The sequence below is a fragment of the Dinoponera quadriceps genome, unplaced genomic scaffold, assembly GCF_001313825.1.
Source record: "Dinoponera quadriceps isolate SergipeBrazil2010 unplaced genomic scaffold, ASM131382v1 scaffold1308, whole genome shotgun sequence".
In the NCBI taxonomy this organism is placed as follows: Eukaryota; Metazoa; Arthropoda; class Insecta; order Hymenoptera; family Formicidae; genus Dinoponera; species Dinoponera quadriceps.
In genome coordinates, this window is record NW_014555613.1 from 3497716 (window position 1) to 3519085 (window position 21370).

General features: G+C 43.1%; 1 protein-coding gene and 1 long non-coding RNA gene across 5 annotated transcripts in view; one reads left to right on the forward strand and one right to left on the reverse strand.

Moving 5' to 3' along the window:
- The window catches only part of LOC106744881, a 51001-nt gene extending 31598 nt beyond the window's left edge, over positions 1–19403 (forward strand). Inside the window, exons 2-5 of one of the 3 annotated variants that reach the window (XR_001374493.1) lie at positions 4540–4654; positions 4831–4974; positions 18839–18951; positions 19133–19403. This is a non-coding gene — a long non-coding RNA (uncharacterized LOC106744881). Of the gene's footprint in view, positions 1–1557; positions 4655–4830; positions 4975–12777; positions 17527–18838; positions 18952–19132 lie in introns of those variants that run through there. The other 2 variants (XR_001374492.1, XR_001374494.1) reach the window with 2 other exon arrangements.
- Positions 19404–19407: 4 nt separating this feature from the next.
- On the reverse strand, positions 19408–21300 carry LOC106744880 (chymotrypsin inhibitor-like). Of its 2 annotated transcripts, XM_014620002.1 has the most exons (3): positions 20773–21300; positions 20157–20269; positions 19732–19869 (listed from the first exon to the last, which is right to left on the reverse strand). In XM_014620002.1, the coding sequence occupies exons 1-3, from the start codon at positions 20822–20824 to the stop codon at positions 19789–19791; spliced, it is 246 nt and encodes an 81-aa protein (XP_014475488.1). In that variant the 5' UTR covers positions 20825–21300; the 3' UTR covers positions 19732–19788. The 2 variants fall into 2 exon arrangements, with proteins under 2 accessions (XP_014475487.1, XP_014475488.1); XM_014620001.1 differs by having other exon boundaries at positions 19408–20269.
- Positions 21301–21370: the final 70 nt, after the last annotated feature.

Genomic DNA, 21370 nt, shown 5'->3' on the forward strand with positions numbered 1-21370 from the left:
GAACACACGGGGTGTGAATTCCTAGAACGCGATTTACACTTGTAATCACGTGGCAATTAAATTAAGAAGTTTCCGGAGCTACGCTCGCAGCGAATTAATAATTCGAACGGACAAAACTCTTTTTTGATAACCCTTGTTGACGAAGCAAATTCGCCGGGAATAATACGCCTAGATGAACTTAACGAGGGATTAAATGGGTCTCTTCTCAAGACGAGGCTCGGTATTGATTTTCTTTTCCTCGCCGCGAACAGCCGCGTCTAACAAAGGACCATTAAAATCGGCGATTCTTCACTCTCGGAAACGTCCTTTTTCCTTCCTTTCCTCCTTTTTCTTTCGATATCTCGATCACAAATCTTCCCTTGCCGTCTATGCCTATTGTTACCCGGTAATAGAAAAACTTTGCAACTCCCAGGATGCTGCACATTTCTCTTTCGCATGTATGTATACGCAACATACGTGAATCACAATGATAATCAGATTTAAACTGATATACATGCGTCCAAAAATCACTAACGTGTTTTACAATTTCTTCGAGTTTTTCAATTGAGGCATTATGAAATTCTCAATGCTATATAAAAAATTGACTCGCAATCTTAATGTTACGATAATATCCGTAATACAAATGTACAGAAGCACGTGTAAGATTATAATACGCAATCATAATTTTATGCCAGTCGTATATTTTTCACATAGCATTTATTCTCGTAACACGTTGAAAAGTGCATAAATATTAACGATGAATCTGAACGGCTGCCGGTCGCGTCTTTGCGTTTCCCCCACGTCCAAAATTCCCTTCAAATCGACCATATGTCTTGCGTATCTTTCTGGATGGCATCGAGGCAGAAAGGAGGAGGTGAAAATATGAATGCTGCTAGCGGAGCGACATCCGACGAGAACAAAAGTGATTTAGCCGTAAACACACACGCGACCCCGAGGAACGCGGGGGGATGAAGGTGGCTTACATGGCGCGTCGACGGGGGTGGCGCGATATTTCGCCATGTTGAAACTCACCGGGGCCACATTTCTCTTGATTTAGCGAAACAATCCGAGCATCAGAATTTCAGATATGGCGCCCGAGCGTCTCACAGCTACGAGCCGCGCAGGAGTTTCACCCATACCCGGAATGACTCGCGAGAGATTCTCTCGCGAATTAGCTCACGAAAGATCTTTTTTCGCACCCCTCCGCCTATCCTGTCTTTTCCTCCGAGAAAAAGATTGCGCGCAGTTTGTACGAAGGGACGCGTGCTCTGTCTGTCGGAACGTCTTTTCACATCGACATTTTTGACGTCGTGTTCGCGCGTTCAATTATTTAGATTATTCAAGTGGTAGTTCCACGAGAACGACATTTTATGCAAATAAATCCTAAATTCCTCATTCCTCTCCTTCGGCCGCAAATTTTTTTTGCTAACACAGAAACACATTTTTTAAGGAAAAAATTACTCTTCTATTTCTGCGTAGTTTCTCTGACTTTTAATCTCAGTTTCTCGATTTAACAGTTTACTGAAAAAAAGTACATAGAAATTTATTTTTAGAAGAGATATAAGATTTATTTCACAGAAATAAGATCTAGATTCTGTTAAATATACCTCATATCTCATTGATAAATTAAGTACTTTCTCCTCAGTGTGTTTTCTTATTAAGTGCTGATACACATATAAGGGATGATCGAGGATCTGATTAATTTTCTACTTGTCTCGTACACGTATATTGCGTAATCCCGTCCCGTAATATCTTCATCCGAGTCTTCTTTCGACGCGCTGCGATTTGTAGAACGAATTGATGTGTTTCGGCGAGCTGTTCCGATTAAGGGCAGATTCGTAATATCGTCGATCGCCGCGTGAGGGATTGCGGACCATTGAGCAACCGCCTTCCGTGAAAATAATGATCCAATGCCCCCGGGGTCCTTTCGAGGACTGTTCGTCGTGCCATAATTTCAGTACCCTCGATATCTTCTGCTATCTTTGTCGATCGTCCAGTAGAAGGCCGCGAGAGAGACGCGCATCCGATACAATTCCCTGAAAGTCCGCTGTCGTGGGACGACTTTGTTAAGACGTTCGACGATGCTCCGCGATATTCGCGGTACTCGATCTAACTCCACTCACGCCTCCTTTTATTCAGCGAAACATCATACATTCGGGCGTTCCTGCAAATATCGTTCGAAAAAACCCGTCTAATATTTTTCAGGCCGAGATGATCGAAAGTTCCGCTCGCACCCGAAATTTTTCCGCTTTCTCCTTAAGCGCGCCGCACGCATGACCGTCCTTAGAACTATGCCCGCTATAAAAGGAGGTGATTTATCACACGCGCGAGTCGATCGGCGTGATAGATAGAAACGCGCTTGATCGAGAGGCCACTACCGACAGGGAAGGATCTCTCCTCGTTCGATTCAGCTGTTTACGTCTAATGGCGTTGCTCGAGATTACGATGCACCGGGCCGATTGCCAGAACGATCGGAATGGCATCCCACGAGTTTCAAGCGGCCGGGATCCTCCCCGCGATCAGATCGAGATCTTCATCAACTTAACGATGTTGAGCTCGCGCGCTCGTAAGAAAGTAACGACGTCATGGCGCGCGCTCGCATGTTTCGAATTCGCGCGCGGCGAACACACCATGGACTGACGGTCGGAAGTGTTTAAAAGAGACGGTTCGAATAACAGCGAACGAACTCGCTAAATAGACTTGTTTCGGACGAACAAAAGCGCATGATCGAGCGATGGACGGATTTCTTGCAGATTCCCTTTCTTTTTCTTTTTTTATCGGAGGACAATTTCCGACACATTTTTCTTCAGCTTCGACGATGCCTCGGAAATATTGGGGCACGACGTTGTCGCGCCGTTATTGTTTCAGATTTTGCGTTCGTAGGATCAAGCGTTAATTGCGCACGAACATATATCCCCGCGTCCTTCGGAGGTCCGCACGTGCCGTTTTCTGACGACGCGGTAGAGAGACTCAAGGTCGCGATAATTCGCAAGGGGAAAGGCAGAAACACAGGATCCTCTTGTGCGACGAGCGACAGCTGGGAAGCAGGCAGTCAGGCATGCGGGGCCCAAGGTCTCTCCTAAAGGGCCCCTATTGCGCGCCGGCACGCATACCCACATACGCGCACGGGCATTTACATACGATCCTGTCGGACAAAGAGCGAGATGATGCCCCGCTCGACCTTCCGGCAAATTCGCACACGTGCACGTATATATAGGTCAAACTGCGCCGCGCGCGGAACTAGTTCGCTTCCCGGGTTTAAATAAAGGAGCGCCGCTGCCCGGGTCATTATAACTTTTATTTCACCTTTATTTTTCGGGACACGCTGAAAGGAATTCGGAGGCGATGGAGGCGGGTCCGTCCAGCACGAAATTGAAATACGCACCACCACGTGTTTGACCCCGTTTCCGTCGCTGAATAAACGTACGAGAATTTCACCAGCCGAGGGTTACGCTAGGATATGTACGCTCTTGCCTGTATCGATTAACTCGTTGTAATAATCAAGGCGTGATAATCAACGATCTTAATTCGTATCATCGGGCTAGTCTAATCTCGGCCGGTTCTGAAAATTCTCAATACGCATACGCCGACGAATCCGTATCGCGAGAGAAGCACTAGATCTTTGTTCCTCCTGACAAATGCGAGGATACGCCTGTACGGGGCGGACGTCTAATTTAGCATCCGTGATTTTTGCTCGCGCCCCCACGAGAAATGTTCCGTCGGAGGGTGAAGCGGAATACAGAGAGAGAAAGAGGGAGGGAGAGGGAGAAGGAGAGACTCGTCGATGAATCTATACACACGCGTATATAAGCTCTTTCCGTATGACGTATAGCCGTGATTACCCTGATGTAGATCCGTCCGTCCATCCTGCCCCGATAACGCATTGGGAATATGTACAGGGTCTTTTCTTCTCTCCTCTCTTTCTCTTTCTTGTTCTATCGCCGAACGCATCGATCATCGTTGCGCCCACGATTTTTCATCGGAGTCCCTTTACCGAAAAAAGGAAAAAAAATAAAATAAAAAAGCCCACCGAGATTGAAAAGCTATTCCGCCGTCTGGGAATGCGAAACGATGCTTTCCGTTGGGCGCATCAACGCGCGTTGTTATCGTCGGCATCCTTTCCAGAGAGAGTCTCGAATACAAATAAACAATTAAGGTGCGTGATTTTGCGAGGCTGATACGTCGGAAAAAAGGAATATACTTGTCACTGGTAAAATTGTGTTTGTAACGTGGCCATGCGTGAAAAAAAAAGGGACTCGTATCATTAGAAAACTAATGTGATGATGCTCCCAAGCTTCTCAAGCGTCCCATAATAGTCCTTAATGCGAGGGTGAACGCATCGGGAGACGGTAGTTTCCGATTTTTACCCCGTGCTCACGTTCATCTTGCTGAGATCGTTTCTTGAACAATGGCAGCATCCGGGAATCTTTAGGGTATGACCACCATTTCTCATTTTTTATTAGTTTGAAAGAAAAATATGCGATCTCAAACTTCCATATTCTCAGTACGTTGATATATATTCGTACAACTAACCAGGAAATTTGCTTCCTATTATTTCAGATCTGCTGGAGCTCGTGATCACGCTGTGGGTGCGGTTCCCGGGGGTGCAGTTTCGGTGGACACGGATGCCGTATCGGAGGATCCGGTGGGGGAAACAGGGCCGACCGGAAGATAGGTTTACCAATTCTCCGTACTTTTGCGTTTAACTCCTCGCGATCGGAAAATGAGACGTAGTTCTCGGGATAAAAATGGTTGAATTGCAACGATTGCAACGATTGACACGTCTACGCACTTCTCTCGTCGTTTATCTTCATATCTGATCGGCGAAACTATATTTTTTTTCTGTTTCAGATTCGTAACTCCATTACACCCTGCGGCTGTATTTCCTTCTATCTCATTCGTTATCACAGTTACGAAACTTTACGGCTGTGTGCGTCGTAACAATTTCCTCCGTCTTACGGATTCTCCTTGCAATCCCGCGCGACACGTGACAAAGTAAGGACAAGAGCGGCATCGATTTCTCCGAGTAAAATAATGCACCTGGAGCGAAATCCACGAGGACGTTACGCCGAGCGTCGTCCTTTACCGTGGGCACCGCGGGCAATCTTTCGCGGTGATTTAGTCGATCGATTCAATTTTATGGCTGGTCCTTTTTTTCCCCGATGTCTCCGCCGGCGCGGAGCACGCTATACCGGCGGTGATGGTACCCGGTGTTGGTACACCGGCGGATCGAAGGGAGACTCGGCCATCCGGAAGCACGCGTCGATTCGCCTCAAATCGTCCGTGGCCGGGAATTATTGCCCGAAATTATACGTTTCGCGTGCCGGCTACGTCGATTCAAACGTGCCGTTTTATGCTACCACAAGAGCCGTACGTCACCCCCGCGGCCGCTCCTACGACGGCTCTCTCTCTCTCATTCGAGCCACCCTCCAATCTGACGATCGAGCACGTGACTCAATACATAGAGGCCTCGTGAAAACGCTTCGTAGAAAATTGATGTGTCCTCCTTCTGCCGCGCTGCTTTTTGCTTTTAGAGACCCGCTCGCGTTCATCGACATACTCGAGAGATTGTCGAACATCTGCGCGCACCGCCTTGAACTCGTTTCCTTTCCTTCCGGTGCTCGCGATCCGGCCGTTCGTGCGGGATACGAACACCACGTGCGACACGTTTCCACTCATTTGAGAAATCGGCGCTGACGTGAATTCCCGCGAGTGATCTCATCGTTTGCTCATCCGAGTGAAGCGCGCGGTTGAGACTTGGTATCGCGTTACTTGGGCCGTTCTTGCGCGTTATCTCGCCCTTGTATGCATACGGAAGGAAGGGTAATGCAGCGCGGAGACGGTAGCAGATATGAAGGTGCATGACTTACGGGACATTTCCCGGCTCCCAAGATGGAGAGCCATAAGCCGCTCGTTTCCTCGCGAGAAAGATTCGAGGTGGAATCAGCGTCAAAGGCGACGCCGCGGAAGCCGTCGACGTCCCCCGAGATTGATGCCCTTAGGCGAATTTAAAAGTGACAGGGTGAAGGATCGAGGCTACTTTCGAAACATCGAGGTAACATTATAAATAGGGCGGGACACACACATCGCCGTTACGGCGAAAATCTCAGAAGGTAGCTAGATAAATGCACTACGGCGTTTGAAATTGAAAGTGCGAAAGAGAATGGAAATTTTTATTTCGTCTCTCACACGAGGTTGAGCGCATTAGCAATGTAAACTTGTCGTTCAATACTTTTCCCGCGATACGTCAGGCGGCAACGTTCGCCCGGGATAAGAAAAGTTATCTTGCGAAGGTGCGAGATTATTATAAAGAAATTTCGGAATTACAGTGGCGCATGTCTTTAACCTTCTAACGGTGAGATTAAAGTCAGGCGTTACTCCACGGCATAAGATATTTCTTGTATAATTTCGATACATCTTGAAATTATGGCATGGCGTGACGATCGTTTCTTCCCCCGAATAATCCCTTTTCTCGATGTAGGAGAAACGTACGTTGGACAAGAATTAGATTTCGAAACCCGCAATTACACGAATGAAATATAGCGGAAGGCGCATAGGCACAATTCCACCGCAAAATTGCCAGGCAGCTGAATTTCGTCGATCTGCTCTCCTCCCGTTGCCCAAATTCGAGTCTTCGGTAATCGATGCCTCGCGATCGACACCCCCTTAATTTCTGCGTTACACCACCGGGCGATGACTCGATCGCCCCAGCGGGAACACTGGCATGATATACGCGGGCAACTCGTAATTACAAGCCATTCGCGTGCCGACAAATTTTTATTAGCTCCGCCGTGGCGCCGTTAGAGCACTCGCCGTAACACGAACTTTTCGTACGTGGAACGCCGCGGCGTTTCTCGTGACGAGCCGCCGTACATTTCGCGTCGTATCTTCGTCCATCGCCCGCGCGTTTCACCCCCTGTCCCGCTCGATTTCTTTCGCGATTAATCTCCTCGTTCGACCGAGCTACCCCATTACCGAGCGAGATACTTTCCCGTTATATCGGCGTTTAACCCGAATTCGCTTTTAATCGTTTCTCCAAACGCGATCCCGCACACGTAAACGGGACGCTCGATTCTCTCTCGATCGCTCGTTCCCGCATTCCACGTGTTTTCGCACGTCATACGCAAAATCTGTGCAGCGAAAGCCCGCCGGCGTTGATTACAAAACGCGAGCGTTGCGTGCCGCCTTCGATCGATGGCTTAAATATTGTAACGCAGGGAGAGAAAGTTGGGCGTAAGTATCGGTAATTATGTAATTCTGTACGAGCGCGAGTACATAAGGAATACTTTGACGTGACATATACTTACGCCACTAGCGTAATGCATTCGTGTCTCGCGAACTGCTCCGGCGTGCCCCGCGAAACGCGCTCTTACACATTTACGCGTGCGCGTTTGGGAACGACAGGACGTAGTAGTCTCCGTTTCGAACGGTATTGATGGGTTTCACACGATTCACGACCGGTCGGTCGGTCTCGATGGTTAAATACCGGGTGACCGTTGAAGTCGGTAATTTTCGTCCGGAGGACTCCGGAAGAGAAATCGACGTGATCGCACGGCGTGCACCCCGTGGTCGACCGGTGGCGCGGTGGAAAAAAAGCTCTCCCGAAAATCTCTATGCAAATGGGGGGTCGCCCGTTCGGGGTTGGCGATTTTAGTTTTTGGCGCTGCAGGGCCTATCGTGCGCCACCTCCCGCTGACCATGATTGACAGGGCTGTGCGGAACACGCGTGTCGTCCAACCCCGCTGTCAAAGGAAGCGGCGAGGGGTGGCAAGTTGGCAGAGGGCGAGGAAACGCGGCTGCCAGAGCGAGCGAGAGAGGATAAGGAGCGAGCGGGAGGACGATAGCGCTTGCAATGGCGGATCGTCGAGGGTCCTTCAACGTTGCCACCCCAGTCATTACTTCGGCATTAACGGGGGATGATTCTCCTTCCCTCTTTCGCGGATTCACCGGTTCATCGAGTACTCGAGAGAGCTCGCGAGAAAGAGAGAGAGAGAGAGAGAGGCGACCGTGCAGGAGGGGAGAAGGCGACTCTTCGCCGGGGCGCGGATGTCGTGCGAAGTTAAATCGGCGGATTTACGAGCGCGGCACTACGCTATATTTCGTCGATATTTCGTTTTTTGCATTTCGCGTCATATCTCGCGTTGACGATCGTCTTTCTTGGCGGACGGGTCTCGACAATACGAGAATAATTTCTCAAAGTTTCGCAAACAGCGCTCAAAATGATATACGATTAAAATAAGCGGACAAATATAGTTGTGTTTTTTTAATTTAAGAGAGACAGAATTTATTTTGTATTTTTTTCTATTTTTTATAAGTCATTCCTGTCAAAAAATGATACATTTTTTATCCACGCGTCGAGTAATGAAACGGACAGTCTCTCGCGAATCTGTGGTTACAAAGCGTGCGGTTAAAATTGCGTCAAATTTAATCCCGCGCGATAAGCGTTCTTCATTTTTGCTCGCGCATTGTTTCAGAAACGATCGACGTCACGACTCCGGAAGATTTAACGGCGCATATTGCGCACCGGATTGACGCAGCTGCTGCGGTTTCCGGGCCTGATGGCCAGTTGGCCGAATTGTTGCCAAATTGCGTTCTTCCTTCCACCGCGTGAGCGCACGTGGTAACACGAATGATTTGCATGTAAAACTCACTTCCACCTCCCGAATGCGTCCGTTTCGGCTTCCATTAATTGCGAATTCATCAATGACTTTTTCACCAATAATATTTATTCATAGGTAAAAATCAACAACTTTTTTGTCTTGGAAGAAAGCAACTAACCGTTCGTATAATATAACCGAAGTTTAGTTATTAGACCTACTTTCTAGTTGTGGAAGATAAAAACCAGCTATAAGGATAAGAAAATCAGCTAAAATAACTAGATTTCCGTTGCATTACGAATAGCTAATTTTTACTTGTGAAGGCTGATTTCTAGATTTTTAGCTGTGGGAGCTGATCCTTTTTCCGCGGAGCAATTCTATTTCGGCATTATCAAAATTCATTTCCCGCGCGCCTCGCTTTACATAATTCCTAATTCGTCGGGAAGTATTCTCTCGCTTCGCAACTGGCATTAAAGACTGGTAAAATTATAAAATCCCTCGTCACGTGGCGGCCTGTGCGTATTATGCACCACTACACGCTCTTGAGAACGTTGTTACACGTGCGCAAACGTCGACAGTCCCGATACGTCCGGCTCGTTCTCCTTTCACGCGTCTTCTCATTCTCTCCGCGCGAACGTAACGAAGAGGCACGATTAGCAACGCCGCGAAGACGTTGGATTATTGACCGGTGCAATAAAACGACGTTAGATACGCGCGAATATTGCGCAATCGGGGACGTCGAACCGACCGAGGTCCTTGGGCTCCATTCTGGACAAACATTTCTGCTCCTTTGACGGTAGCCAACACGCAGTGGCTGTAATATCTGCAACGACCCGGTGAAAGGCTGCGAAAATGTCAGATCGCGGCGAGCGCGTGCAGGCGCGATCTCGACGGTAACTTCCTTGTTTAGTGCAAAATCAATCGTCGATCAGGCGCGTTTAAATGAAACATCTTGCCATAGCCGACGTATGCCAAACATATCATGCAGCAACGATTTGTGATTGCGTAATTATTATCGCGTGAAAAGTCATAAAAAATAAGCGGCGATTCCTGGAAACTCCCCGTCCCCCTCCGCCCCGCAGAGTGGAAATGTTACTATCAGTTTTGATCGCAGCCCTGGTGCCTCGCGTTTTCAAATACGATCCGATTATATACGCTTCATTAGGGTATGTACCAATGAGATTTCGCTGACAATATCACCCGCGTATCGGCCGATAAGTTTCACAAACCATATAAACTCACACGAGTTTACGGATAATATTATTACCACATCCGCGTAAGCTTGATGCTGTCAAACGATAGCGCGTCAAAAGTCCGCGAGAGGAGAAGTAAAGGAATGGAATTTTTTTCACTTCCACTGGAAATTATTAACATGAGTGAATGTAAGAGACTTTTCAAACGCGCGCTGTGGTATTTGCACAATCACAAGGATAGATTATTTTTACGGCGAAGCATACGGAACATTTACTTTCATAAAAACGTCGAAAAATGACGTTTGTGTTTTTGCGATTTTCTCTTAATCGCATAACTGCCGTGTAAGAGTCCAAGTGACATGTTCGCGTAAGAAAATGAAGAGGAAACGCGTGTGAAATGAAGCTTACGTTCGAGAACATAAAGTCGCCCCCCCCCCCCCCCCCGGGGGGGGGNCCCGGGGGTTAGGATCTCGTTACAGGGTTTCCTTCGAATCGTTTGGTGTATAGTTTACGCGACGGGAATACGTGAGGCGTTACGCAGAAGTGGCAGGAGCGGAGACGTGTCGAAAATGCGCGAGAGACGTTGAGCACGTGCGAGGCGTAGGATGACGTTTACCTGCGCGACATTATGTCGCTGGCAGCGTTTAACGTCGGATCGGTGCAACGTCCGAAGGCGGCCACCAACTAGCTCAAGGAGAAAGAACATTGGCTTCGGAGCCAAGAGTTTTCACGCTCCGTAGCCGTTTATAGCCACTGTGCGTACGCTACCGCGATAAACTTCTCGTTCCCTCCTTTTTTCTCTCCCCCTCCCCCCTATCGAGCCGCTATTCCGCCGTGCGCCTTGCTAAAATCGCCGGTTTATTTCGCAATTTCATCGAGCCGGCCGAGTCGGGGCAACAATGAGCGCGCGCGAGTACCGACGTGCGAACGAGCTCGCTAATTAATTTCAGCCGTATCAACGCCGTTGGTTTTCCTTTCGGGGAAAACAACGACGCGGGATCCCCTCTGATGAATTCTCCATCGCTCCGAGGTTGACACACCGAGCGCGCTAAAAAGCTCCGTCTATAAATTTCTTCGCTGAAAACGACGAAGAAGATGGAATTTCACACGGGCTCGGGGGAATAATCGAAAATTCGTCGCCGGGCCGCTCTCAACGTCGGACCTTATTACGCCGTTGAAAGTAAGCGAAGGGTTGGCGCGGAGGAAATTAATTGGGGAACTCACGCACGCTCGTCGTTTGCTTGATTTCGCCGGTCGTCCGCCGGCGAAATTCTGCGGCGCAGAATTCGGCGTGAATGCACGAGCGTGTGAGGGATACCGGTTAGGCCGGCAACCCCTTCGTGTATTGTCGCAGGTAACCGCGGAGGAGTAACCGTGCGGTCGTGTTTCCGTGGCAACTGGAGAGAGCCACGCGCACCCGACGTTCAGGTCCGTGCATAGGAAATCGTAAACTCGCGCGATCTCGGGCTGTTTATCGATCGTCGAAACATTATCGAGGAGACAAAAGCTCCCGCGATCTCCGTGGATTTTTCAACTCGACCTCTTCGCCCTGGCGCCGAAATCGTCGTCGCGCGCGCGCGCGCGCGTGTTCTAAATGCGACCGGTGTCGTTCGGGCGTACGAAAAATGAATTCGATACTTTACGCGGCGCTTGAACGAGCGATCGTTTTACGGGCACGCTCGCTCGGCACGTCGATCATACGAGATGACCCGGCCGGAGGACGGCGGCGGAATTATTGTCGAGAGGGCCGGGAGAGGCGCCGGTGAGAGAAGAATCCTCCGCGCGACACACGGCTGTGCTCGCGTGTTTCCCTGGCAACCGTAAACAGGCGCCCCCGAAATTTTACTGGCGAGCTATCGTATCGCAGGTGGGACACCCCTTTTACGATCCCCACGTGGATGTACATGCAGGGCTATCGCTCGGGCCTCGCTCGCGGCTTCTCCTGCCGCCCTCGCTCCTTTTTCAAGCTTTCGTCGCTTTCGGCGTCGCGGAAGGCGCGAGCACGAGCGAGCGAGCGAGCACACGGTTATCGATTTTGATTAATTTCCAGTGGATGCTCGTAAAGCGTTTTACTGGCTGCTATATACGCACGACGATACGCTCGCGGTGCGGGAGATATCGTCCGTCCGCGCCGATACCGCCGCAGATTTTCGGCCCGGGGTAAGGTCCGCGTCCGGGGAAGAAACGACCCCGCAATCTTCGTAATGGAAAGGAATCCGTCGGCGTCGGAGGCGTTTCGGTGCCGCTAGTAAATAGTCTCGCGTGCAAGACCGTTTGTCGTGTCCGGGCGCGTCCCCGGCGTCGAGCCCGTTTCCACCAGGGGTTCGCAAATTTTCCAACCGCCCCTCCTGTCTATCGGGAAGATATTTTGCGAATCTTCCTCCTCTCTCTCTCTCTCTCACACACACACACACACACACATTCTCTGTTTCTTCTTTTCTCTAATTAAAATTCATCTTTATCGAACCCTACATGAAATTCTTCCTCCGAAAGAATATCTGCGAACGTTTGCTCGGAGCGAGGGAAGAGTGCATTATCGTCGAACTGCACCGACCGTTCAGGAAAGTCCCCGCAGAGAATAAATAGTTGAGGTTTCTCTCGCAATAGAGACGCCTCTGACGTCCCGACGGGCGCATCGATATTCATAGAACGTTACGTAATATCATCGGGGATGGTGTTTCCGCGATGGAGATAATGTACCGGCCGATAAGCCGCCGTGGAAATAAATAGGCGGGTGAATTTAGGAATTAACCGGCGCATCCAATGAAATTGGACAACATGCTGTGCATGACAAACATTATCACACATTTCTCTAAACTTTATGAACTAAATGTTGTATGAATTAACAATTACGACACTTGGTCCTAATATATTATTTGTGTCTCTTTATGTTATAAAACTGATTAATATTATAACATTTTATACGTTAATTAAATTAATTAATTACATATAACTAAATTACTTTAATTAATTAATAATTCTTTAAATTGGTACATATTAAGCTGACGCAATATTCTCTGTAATATCGTTACTTTTTTATTTTTTTCACGTTTATTTATTGAATGATTAATGATTAAGTCAGTTATGATCGTATCTTCGGGTATTTTGAAAGTACTTAGCTGTATCTCATCGATAATCGGATGTATCAATAAAGCACTTTAAACACGATAGGCTATCTCCGTGTGTACGCGGATCGCAAATGCATTATCTGGAAACGCTCGTGACTTATTATTTCATAAATCGACACACGCGAAAGGTCTTGACCAAGACGGAAATCGCGACGGTGGAAAAAAGCGCGAGAACGGCGCAAAATTCACGGTTGATTTATATAAAACGCGAGCGGGCCGCATTTTAATTGAGATATAAATTTCTGGCCGTGAGTATCGAAGTCACGGTCCAATTTCATTACGGAATTTAATGCCCGCGGTGTCAATAAAATGTCGACGGATATCTACCCGACAATATCCGCCGCTTTTGCGCTGAATTTTACGCTTATTTTTAGTCAGTTATTTGCGAATAAAATTGCAAAATGAGTTTCGCGGGACACGGAAAATTGCTGCGATTGAGATAATATATATGTGATATAACGAGTATCTTAATATCACACGATAAACACTCCTATTTGCAAAAATGTTTTTATTTGTCTAAACAATTGTTATACTTAAGCACTTATTGTTGCAACAATCGAATTTTCCGACAAGTTTTTCGGTTATTTCTTTCAATTTCTTTCAACGTGATATTTTTCCAATCACGACCTTTCCTAAAATTCGTTAACGAATATCTTGCCAACGAATTTGTATCTAAGAATTCACCAAGTTAAACACGGAAAAACACGTTAATGGTGCTTACTGCACAATTGGCATCCCTACCGACTGGCTCGCCACTTGACGTTGACGCTTGTCTGGTCGCCTTTACTAAGGCGTAATTACTCGACGCAGTACTCTTCAATCAAATGCAAGTGTAGACAGTTACGGCAGGCGAGCATGATAATTAAACTAAGGAGAAACGTAAACGAGATTCGCTCTGTGTACCTTCTGTAACAATTCGCACTCGCCAGAGGCGTAAAGTCCATCTCTTCAGCTTTATACACACACATACATGCATATATTTTCACACAAAGCCTTTGCTTATTTCAGGAATCAACAAAAACTCAAAGTATCTTTACAATTATTAATTATTGAATATCGACATGAAAATATCCATGTTTCATGGCGTTTAATTACGGAATACAAATGCAAGATGAAACTTACACGATTTTATTTTTCCAGTTCTGTAACAGTAACAATACTTCTTTCTTGCGCCAATTGGATGCCGTTAATATTTTTTAGAAATTTCCTATGTGTTTCAGTAGTAACTAAAATCAATGACCTAATCGAACAAGTTATCATTCATTATCTCGTTGTTAATTTCTCGCAGATAATTACAATTTATTGTAACATAAGTAATGTAGATTCGATATTTTTCATCCATTTGATCAGATATCTCGTTCCTAAGCTGATATCTTGTCTTCCTAACTTACTATAATAAATACAGATTATACTTATTTGATTGGAAAATTTGGAAAATCCTCAAGTTTAATCTAAACATATCACACGATCCAATCACGGGAATTTTCGGACTCCATTATGAAACTTTTCAATTTGCGTAAATTTTAATCCACGGTAGATTTCATATTGGGTTGCAATGTAGGTTCGCGTAGTAGATTAAATCTTCATGGAGAAATGGGGCCGATTGAGCGCGGTAAATCAAGACCCCTTGGCTTTTCATCTAAGGAGAGACGCGTTTCTTTAAATCATTCTCTCTCGCGCTGCACGTCAGCGAAAAGAGATGAACATTTAAATTTGTATTTTCATCTCTGCCTACGCGGAATTTTTTTCTTATACTTCATCATGAAGAGACAATATGAGAAATAAATGAATTAACTTTCGATATATCATCAAGGCCGATTGGATTAAATTTGAATTTTTGTGTTTTTTTTTTAATGATCAGTTGCAACTATTCGTATGAATTTGTGACTTTCAAATTTACGGCTTTTATTCTTTCCTAAAGTTCTTCCAGAAACACAAGGAGAAAATTCACTTATTTCTTTTTTGAACAGAACAAAGTAATTCATTGATTTAATTAAACCTCGATGGTACGATGTCGCGGATTAACACATCTGGCATTATTTCCAATATTTTGAAAATATACTTCGCAAGCTGCTAAAGTGCAAAGTTTTGTTTCTAACGCTTTCTTTCTATTAATAGAAGTACCGATTAGATATCGCGACCATTGCTGCAATTTTTTTTATGCATTATGCAAATAATGTGTGATGCACGCATTCGCATTCGCTCCTTTTACGGAATGGTCACGGTCGGTGGGAATAATAACTTCAGTAGTGCGATTTACATGCGCGGACGATTCGGAAATTATCTTCCTTCTGCAGGAACATCCTCCATTGAAACCTCGTTTGCGCCTATGGCGGTATGACGCGCGTCGACAACGGGCTAGAAACGATTTCCCTTCGCCATACGCTTCGAATGCCGTATTGTCTCTGCCCGGTCGACATTCTGCTTTATCGGTCATATTGAAGCAGCCGACCGGAAACGCGGCAGCCGAATATGCTTCGAATTTCCTTTTCTCCCTCGTCCCTGCCGATCGTTCTCTCCGCTGTCCTCTAAAACTGACGATTCAGATCTCTCGGAGGGTTCTCGAGTATGGGTTCGAGACGTTGCTGATAGGAGCGGCCGCGGCGTGTCATCCATGGTATTTGCCAAACGTCAAATATCAGCTCCGAAAGAGCGAATGGGTATCGCGCCATTGTTCGACGTGGAATATTTGTTCCGTGTGAAATTGCACGAAATTTATGTCTCATAAAACATAATTGACACATGACATATATATATATATTTTTTTCTCTTCTTAAAAATTGTATAGTGATGTTATATATAATAACGTTATCGAAATTTTGTTAATATCTTAGCGAGGTGCTAGTCGACGCTAATTAGAAATTTCGAGCGGATGCATCAAGAAATCGTTTTTCATTCGCACCGTTATATTCTTACGTCTTTGTGATAACGTACTGCTTCTAAAACTGAGCTCGACGTTTAACATCGGAGATTAACCCGTAGACTGGATTATTTATTAACGCACTAACGGAAATAGTAACGTAGCTTGCAAGAGTTCCCCGCTCGTCTGCAAATCGTGTAATAACGTGCCGCTTAATTGTATTAATGACAAACTGCTTTATGATGAGGTTCAGTTTTCTGAGCTGTCGGCCGGGATGTGGAAGAAGGATGTGACGAGGGTGCACAAGGCGCCTAAGATATTAACCACGTCCTTAATTAATAAAGATATTCAGTCATGTGACTAATCCGATTTCAGGGATGAGGCTTATATTGAATTAAGATGTTCGAAGATAGCGTTACCTTTACCACCGTGCTTTTTTTTTTCATTTAACCATCAGCTAAATATTTCGAGTTTGTGTTTTGCAAGCTGTCTTTTTGAAAAACGTTATTCAATGTAAAAAATTGGGGAAAATTAAGGGGACGCACGTATAGATTATTTTAATATTTTGGGAAATATTTTTCGTGGAAACAGTCTTCTTTTATCGTATCTAGTTTTTCAATTACGATACTAAGGACGCTTTAAATTGTCCCTCTCACTGTTACTTTATCTTGCGTGTAACAGCTTTGGTCTTCTTTAAACTGGATTGAGAACGACCTGAAAAATTATCTGCAACGACAGGGCCGTCATCTCATGACTCACGGAGTATACATATGCAAATTGACGTGTAATTACCGATGAAAAGAAATCGTGTCGACAATTTCATTAGCTGCGTTTGACTGTGAAAAATAAAGTTCAAGGTCAAGGCAATAGCATTGCGAAAATAATGATAACCGAAACTTAATTTAACGAAAGCTGATAACATTTGAAAGCATTTTATTATATTACTTAATTCGGATTACCCACTATAAAAATAATGACATCGAGAAGCGCCAAATCGTATGTAACAAATTAATAAGAGCTGATTCACTTAATCATGTTTCCTCAATATGAAATATCTTTCCTATATCTATACTTTTTTTACAATATATAGCTATATATTTCCGAAAGAATTGAGAGTGAATTGGCTTTTACATTAGATCCGCTCGAGTCAAAAAGAAACATAGCAACACTACCGTGTCTCTTAATTTTCACGTAATTTAAAAATATTTTAAAATAAAATTAACATCGTAAGGTAACTGTCTTCTAATCTCATTTATCGCTCCCAGGATTTCTGCTGACCTCGACGATGCAATAATGCATCAAGATGCAAGATTATGGCCTTCTATTTACCCGCGAGCGCTATGTGTCATATGTTATCTTTATCATCTTTATTTTACATCGGTGTTATCGTCGGTACTGTTGTAGTATAAAACACACGATAAAAAGTATACGGTTGCAAGATATAATACGCATTGCACACTGCAATCTCAGAGTATAATATGCATATCGCGTTTATTTTTTGCGACGTATTAAATAAATTTGGTAATGTCGTTAAAAAGTCAAGTGTTGATAACCTACGCCCTCCAGAATGTTAAACATCTTGTAAATCTTTCTGTTTAATCATGCACTTATACGTGAAAGTCATAAGTCGAAAACATATAAAAGATCGCGTTGAAACATGTGGTTATCAGTTGCGATTTCTGCAGTGTAGCACGCATAACGCAAGCAAATACATAAAATGGCTCGTCTAATTGCTTTGCTCGTCCTCGTCATTGCGGTCTGCACCGTTTGTAAGTTTTTCAATTATTTTATATAAGGTAATTGGTCCCCGTCAAACCTTTTTCTCTAGGGATCCTTTTAAATTTTAGCTGCATATTGATGGAAATGTTATCTACACGTTTGCAAAGTTAGAAAACGATCGATCATTTGGAAACTGAGATATTCGCAATTAAAGATTTTATATGTATTCCTTGAAGTTATGTCCTATTTTTAAATTTTATTTTTAATTTCTTCTAAACCATATTTAGGATTTTAGTAAAGAACTACTGTAATATTAAGAATCAATACAGAGGCATTATACAACAATTTTAGAATTATTGACATTTTGTTTTTATATGGCCATAAGAAATTTATTGTAATATCCCTGCGATATATGTTGTTGATGATTTTGCGTGTAGCCTCGGGAAGTCCACGATTGACGCAAACGAGGTAGAACATCTAGCTTAATTTCCTGGTTGCGAGCATGATGGTACAGACGCCGATTAACGAACTCTTTATTAATCTTGCTGATTTATTTAAAAAGGCGAGCGGTGTCTTGTATGGGATCGGATAGTCTAGCTCCGTTAAATGTCAAAAACCAGCTCATGTTATCGAGAGCCGCTGCCGATTATAAAGGCAGCGATAGTCAACAATAACGAACTTCGAGAATGTTCTCGAAGGAATCAACAATGTGAGAGGCACTAGACAACAAACATAAACAGTCTAACGTCTCTCGCCAAGGCAAAGAATTTAAATTAGAAAATGATACGAAACATGTATATATACATATACTTAAATATTTATATACTACTTTCTATTATGTGTACGTCTCTATTAGCACAACTGAAATATAAATAAAGCGTTAATAAAAAATTAAGTAATCAATAATACCTCTGTATTTGTAATATTGTGTGTATATATTTGTCTTAATTTCGTACTCAAAATGAGCATTTATTACTTAGATAGTTAAATAAAGTTATAGGAAAATATTTTTTTTAACAAAAAATAAATAAATTTATGTAGGAACCCCTTAATACCGCTATTGACAATCCGGTACCTTAGGAACCAATTATCTTAAACTGTACGTTTAATATCGGGCACACGAGAAAAATGTTTATATGTTTATGTCTTGATTGCAAATATGTTTCGTACACATTGTACGCTTTTATTGCGTGAGAAATACAATTCTGTCGATGTTTTTGTGAGACGCCTTTTCACGAAAAATTTAGTTTCGTACTATAGAGAATGTTACAATATTTCGAAATATTCTATACATGTCGACGCACAAACAGACTTTATATCATACAATACAAATGTTTTATATGACTCGATAATATTGTTTAGCCGCTTATTCACCGGAACCTCAGTGCGGTACTCATGAGGAATGGACCACTTGTGGGCGACCGGAAGCTTGTGAAGCTAAATGCAATCAATCCCCGCCTCTAATCTGCCCTGCGGTCTGTATATATTTATCATGACAATATGTAACGTCATGATTATTTTTCGTTTATTATTATTTATGTTCGCTATATATTCTTTCCGCAGTGTTTCTCAAACACTGTCGCTTTAGCGAAACGTCAACCAGCACCGAGCCGTGAATTAACTCGTCGTATTGATGTTTTATGATTTTCATTTTAGGTTTGCGTCTCGCGTTGCCAGTGCCAAAAAGGATATTTAAGAAACCAAGCGAACTTTTGCGTTCTCGCGACACTTTGTTAACGGATTTCGATACATCTTTCTTGATAGCGACGGCGATACCGGCGAACCGAGTCTCTTGAAGAATCAGCTATGACAATCGGTGTGCTTAAATTGTTAAAAAGTTTCTGATCTTCGTTGTAATTTTATTCATATATCGATGCTTTATATTTATAAAAATATTAATTTTTATAAATATCAGATATCGCTATTGACAATCCAATATTTTTATAAATATAAACATTATTTGGTATGATAAACCCATAATAATTAATAAAAAAAATAGTTGAAGATATCAATAATTCGTAAGGAAAATAAGGGAATTATATCAAATTTTAACACAATAACATTTTGATCTTTTCCAAAGTTTTCTTTTATTAAAAACATAAAAGTCAATATTGTCTTAACAAATGTAAAAGAACTAATTATATAATAATCTCAATATAATGTTTCGTCCGATAGGCGTCGTTAAAAAATCTGCACAACAAACATATTAATCAGCAGAGTCGAAAAAGCTGTAACTACGCGTTTATCATTTTTTCGATGACGCAATTGACTCATTTTTGGCATCATGTTTATAATGCTCAAATATTAATCTACTAGCAATTATGTGTAAGCACGCATCTGTTTTGAGCATTTCTAACATATCCCTGGGCACACTCGCAGCCTATCACACAAGCCTGCAAAATAAAAAACGAACTACTTAATATATTGCAAATTCCATTTAGATAAAATTATTATGGAGAATTTCATATTTTCCATTCAAGTATATTTGCAAGTTGCGCTTATTAATAAATACACGAACATAAATTTGGCTTGCAAACTAATGGATAACATAAAAGTAACATACTCAAAGTAAATTTATATTTACGATGGTACATATATAAAAAAATTCGTTAAGATATTTGACGAAATTGTTATAACTATTCCTAAATATGGCCTCGTCGTTAGTGAATACATTACTTACCAGTGTACAAGCGTAAGGTTGTGGATTTTGGCAAGTGGGCGGACACGACGTACCACAATTAGTGAATACTTCATTTTCGCCGCAATCTCTTTTCAATCCTTGGGGATGGGCACCTACACATAACATGTTACAAATGTACATACTATATATTACAAACGTAATAAAACATTTAATTATTTTATATTAATCAAGAATTCTTTTATAAATGGTGTTAATATTTCTCTGAAGATTCTTAATTAAATTCTTAATTAAAATCTTTAACTTATACAAATAGTATAGAACCGGTTATAAAGTTTAACTTGATTATTTAGTTAAATCTGAATTTATCACATTCAACGTAGAAATAAATCACTCGTAATCGCAAGTAATCTTCATTGTTATCTATAATTCCTCGCCAATATTCTGGTATTCGCCTTTATTGTAGAGCGTGATTAGTTTGCCGTCGAAGAAAATGTCGAAAACCGAATCGAACTTTTTGTCCGACTCTAACTTTATACTTCTAAAAGTATATCTTACGTAAAAGTCTTATGAAAAAACTGTTAATTTTTCAGCAATATCAAATAGGGAGAATTTCAGAATAAATATAAGATGTTAATTAACTTTTTTATAAACTTACTGATGGTGACAACTGCTACGATGAGGAAGAGAAGAGCCACTGCGCGAGACATGCTTGTATTTTTCAGTAGATAATGTATTAACTTGCGACACAACTTGCGTTTTGGGCAACTCGAGTTGGACTGACAGTAAGTGTCGATCGTCCGTGCTTATATACTACGGCGGGCGGCCTTCGACGTGATGAATATTTTTTCGGCACTCCTACTTCCTTCTTTTTTTCCACGTTACTCATCTCACAGATTTGTACATACATTTTTCTAGAGACTGAAATCCCAATATCGCCAGCCGTATGATATCAACCGGTTAGCTATCAATCTTATCAGTTGGCCTATAATCTAATTTCGTTTCGTAAACAAGGGTTTTCGGGTTAATCAAATTGGCTGGTCTTCGTTTCGAACTGTGATTAACTTGAATTTTATAATTGCGTAAATATCAGCAATATATATGTAAAATGTTTTTCTATGTTATCTTAAATATTATTAATTATTAGTCACATCTATTAAATTAAAAATGGTGAAGATATCAATACGTCCATAATTCAAACTTCAAAATAAAATATTATAAGAAAAATATCGATGTGTGTGGAATTAAAAAAAAAA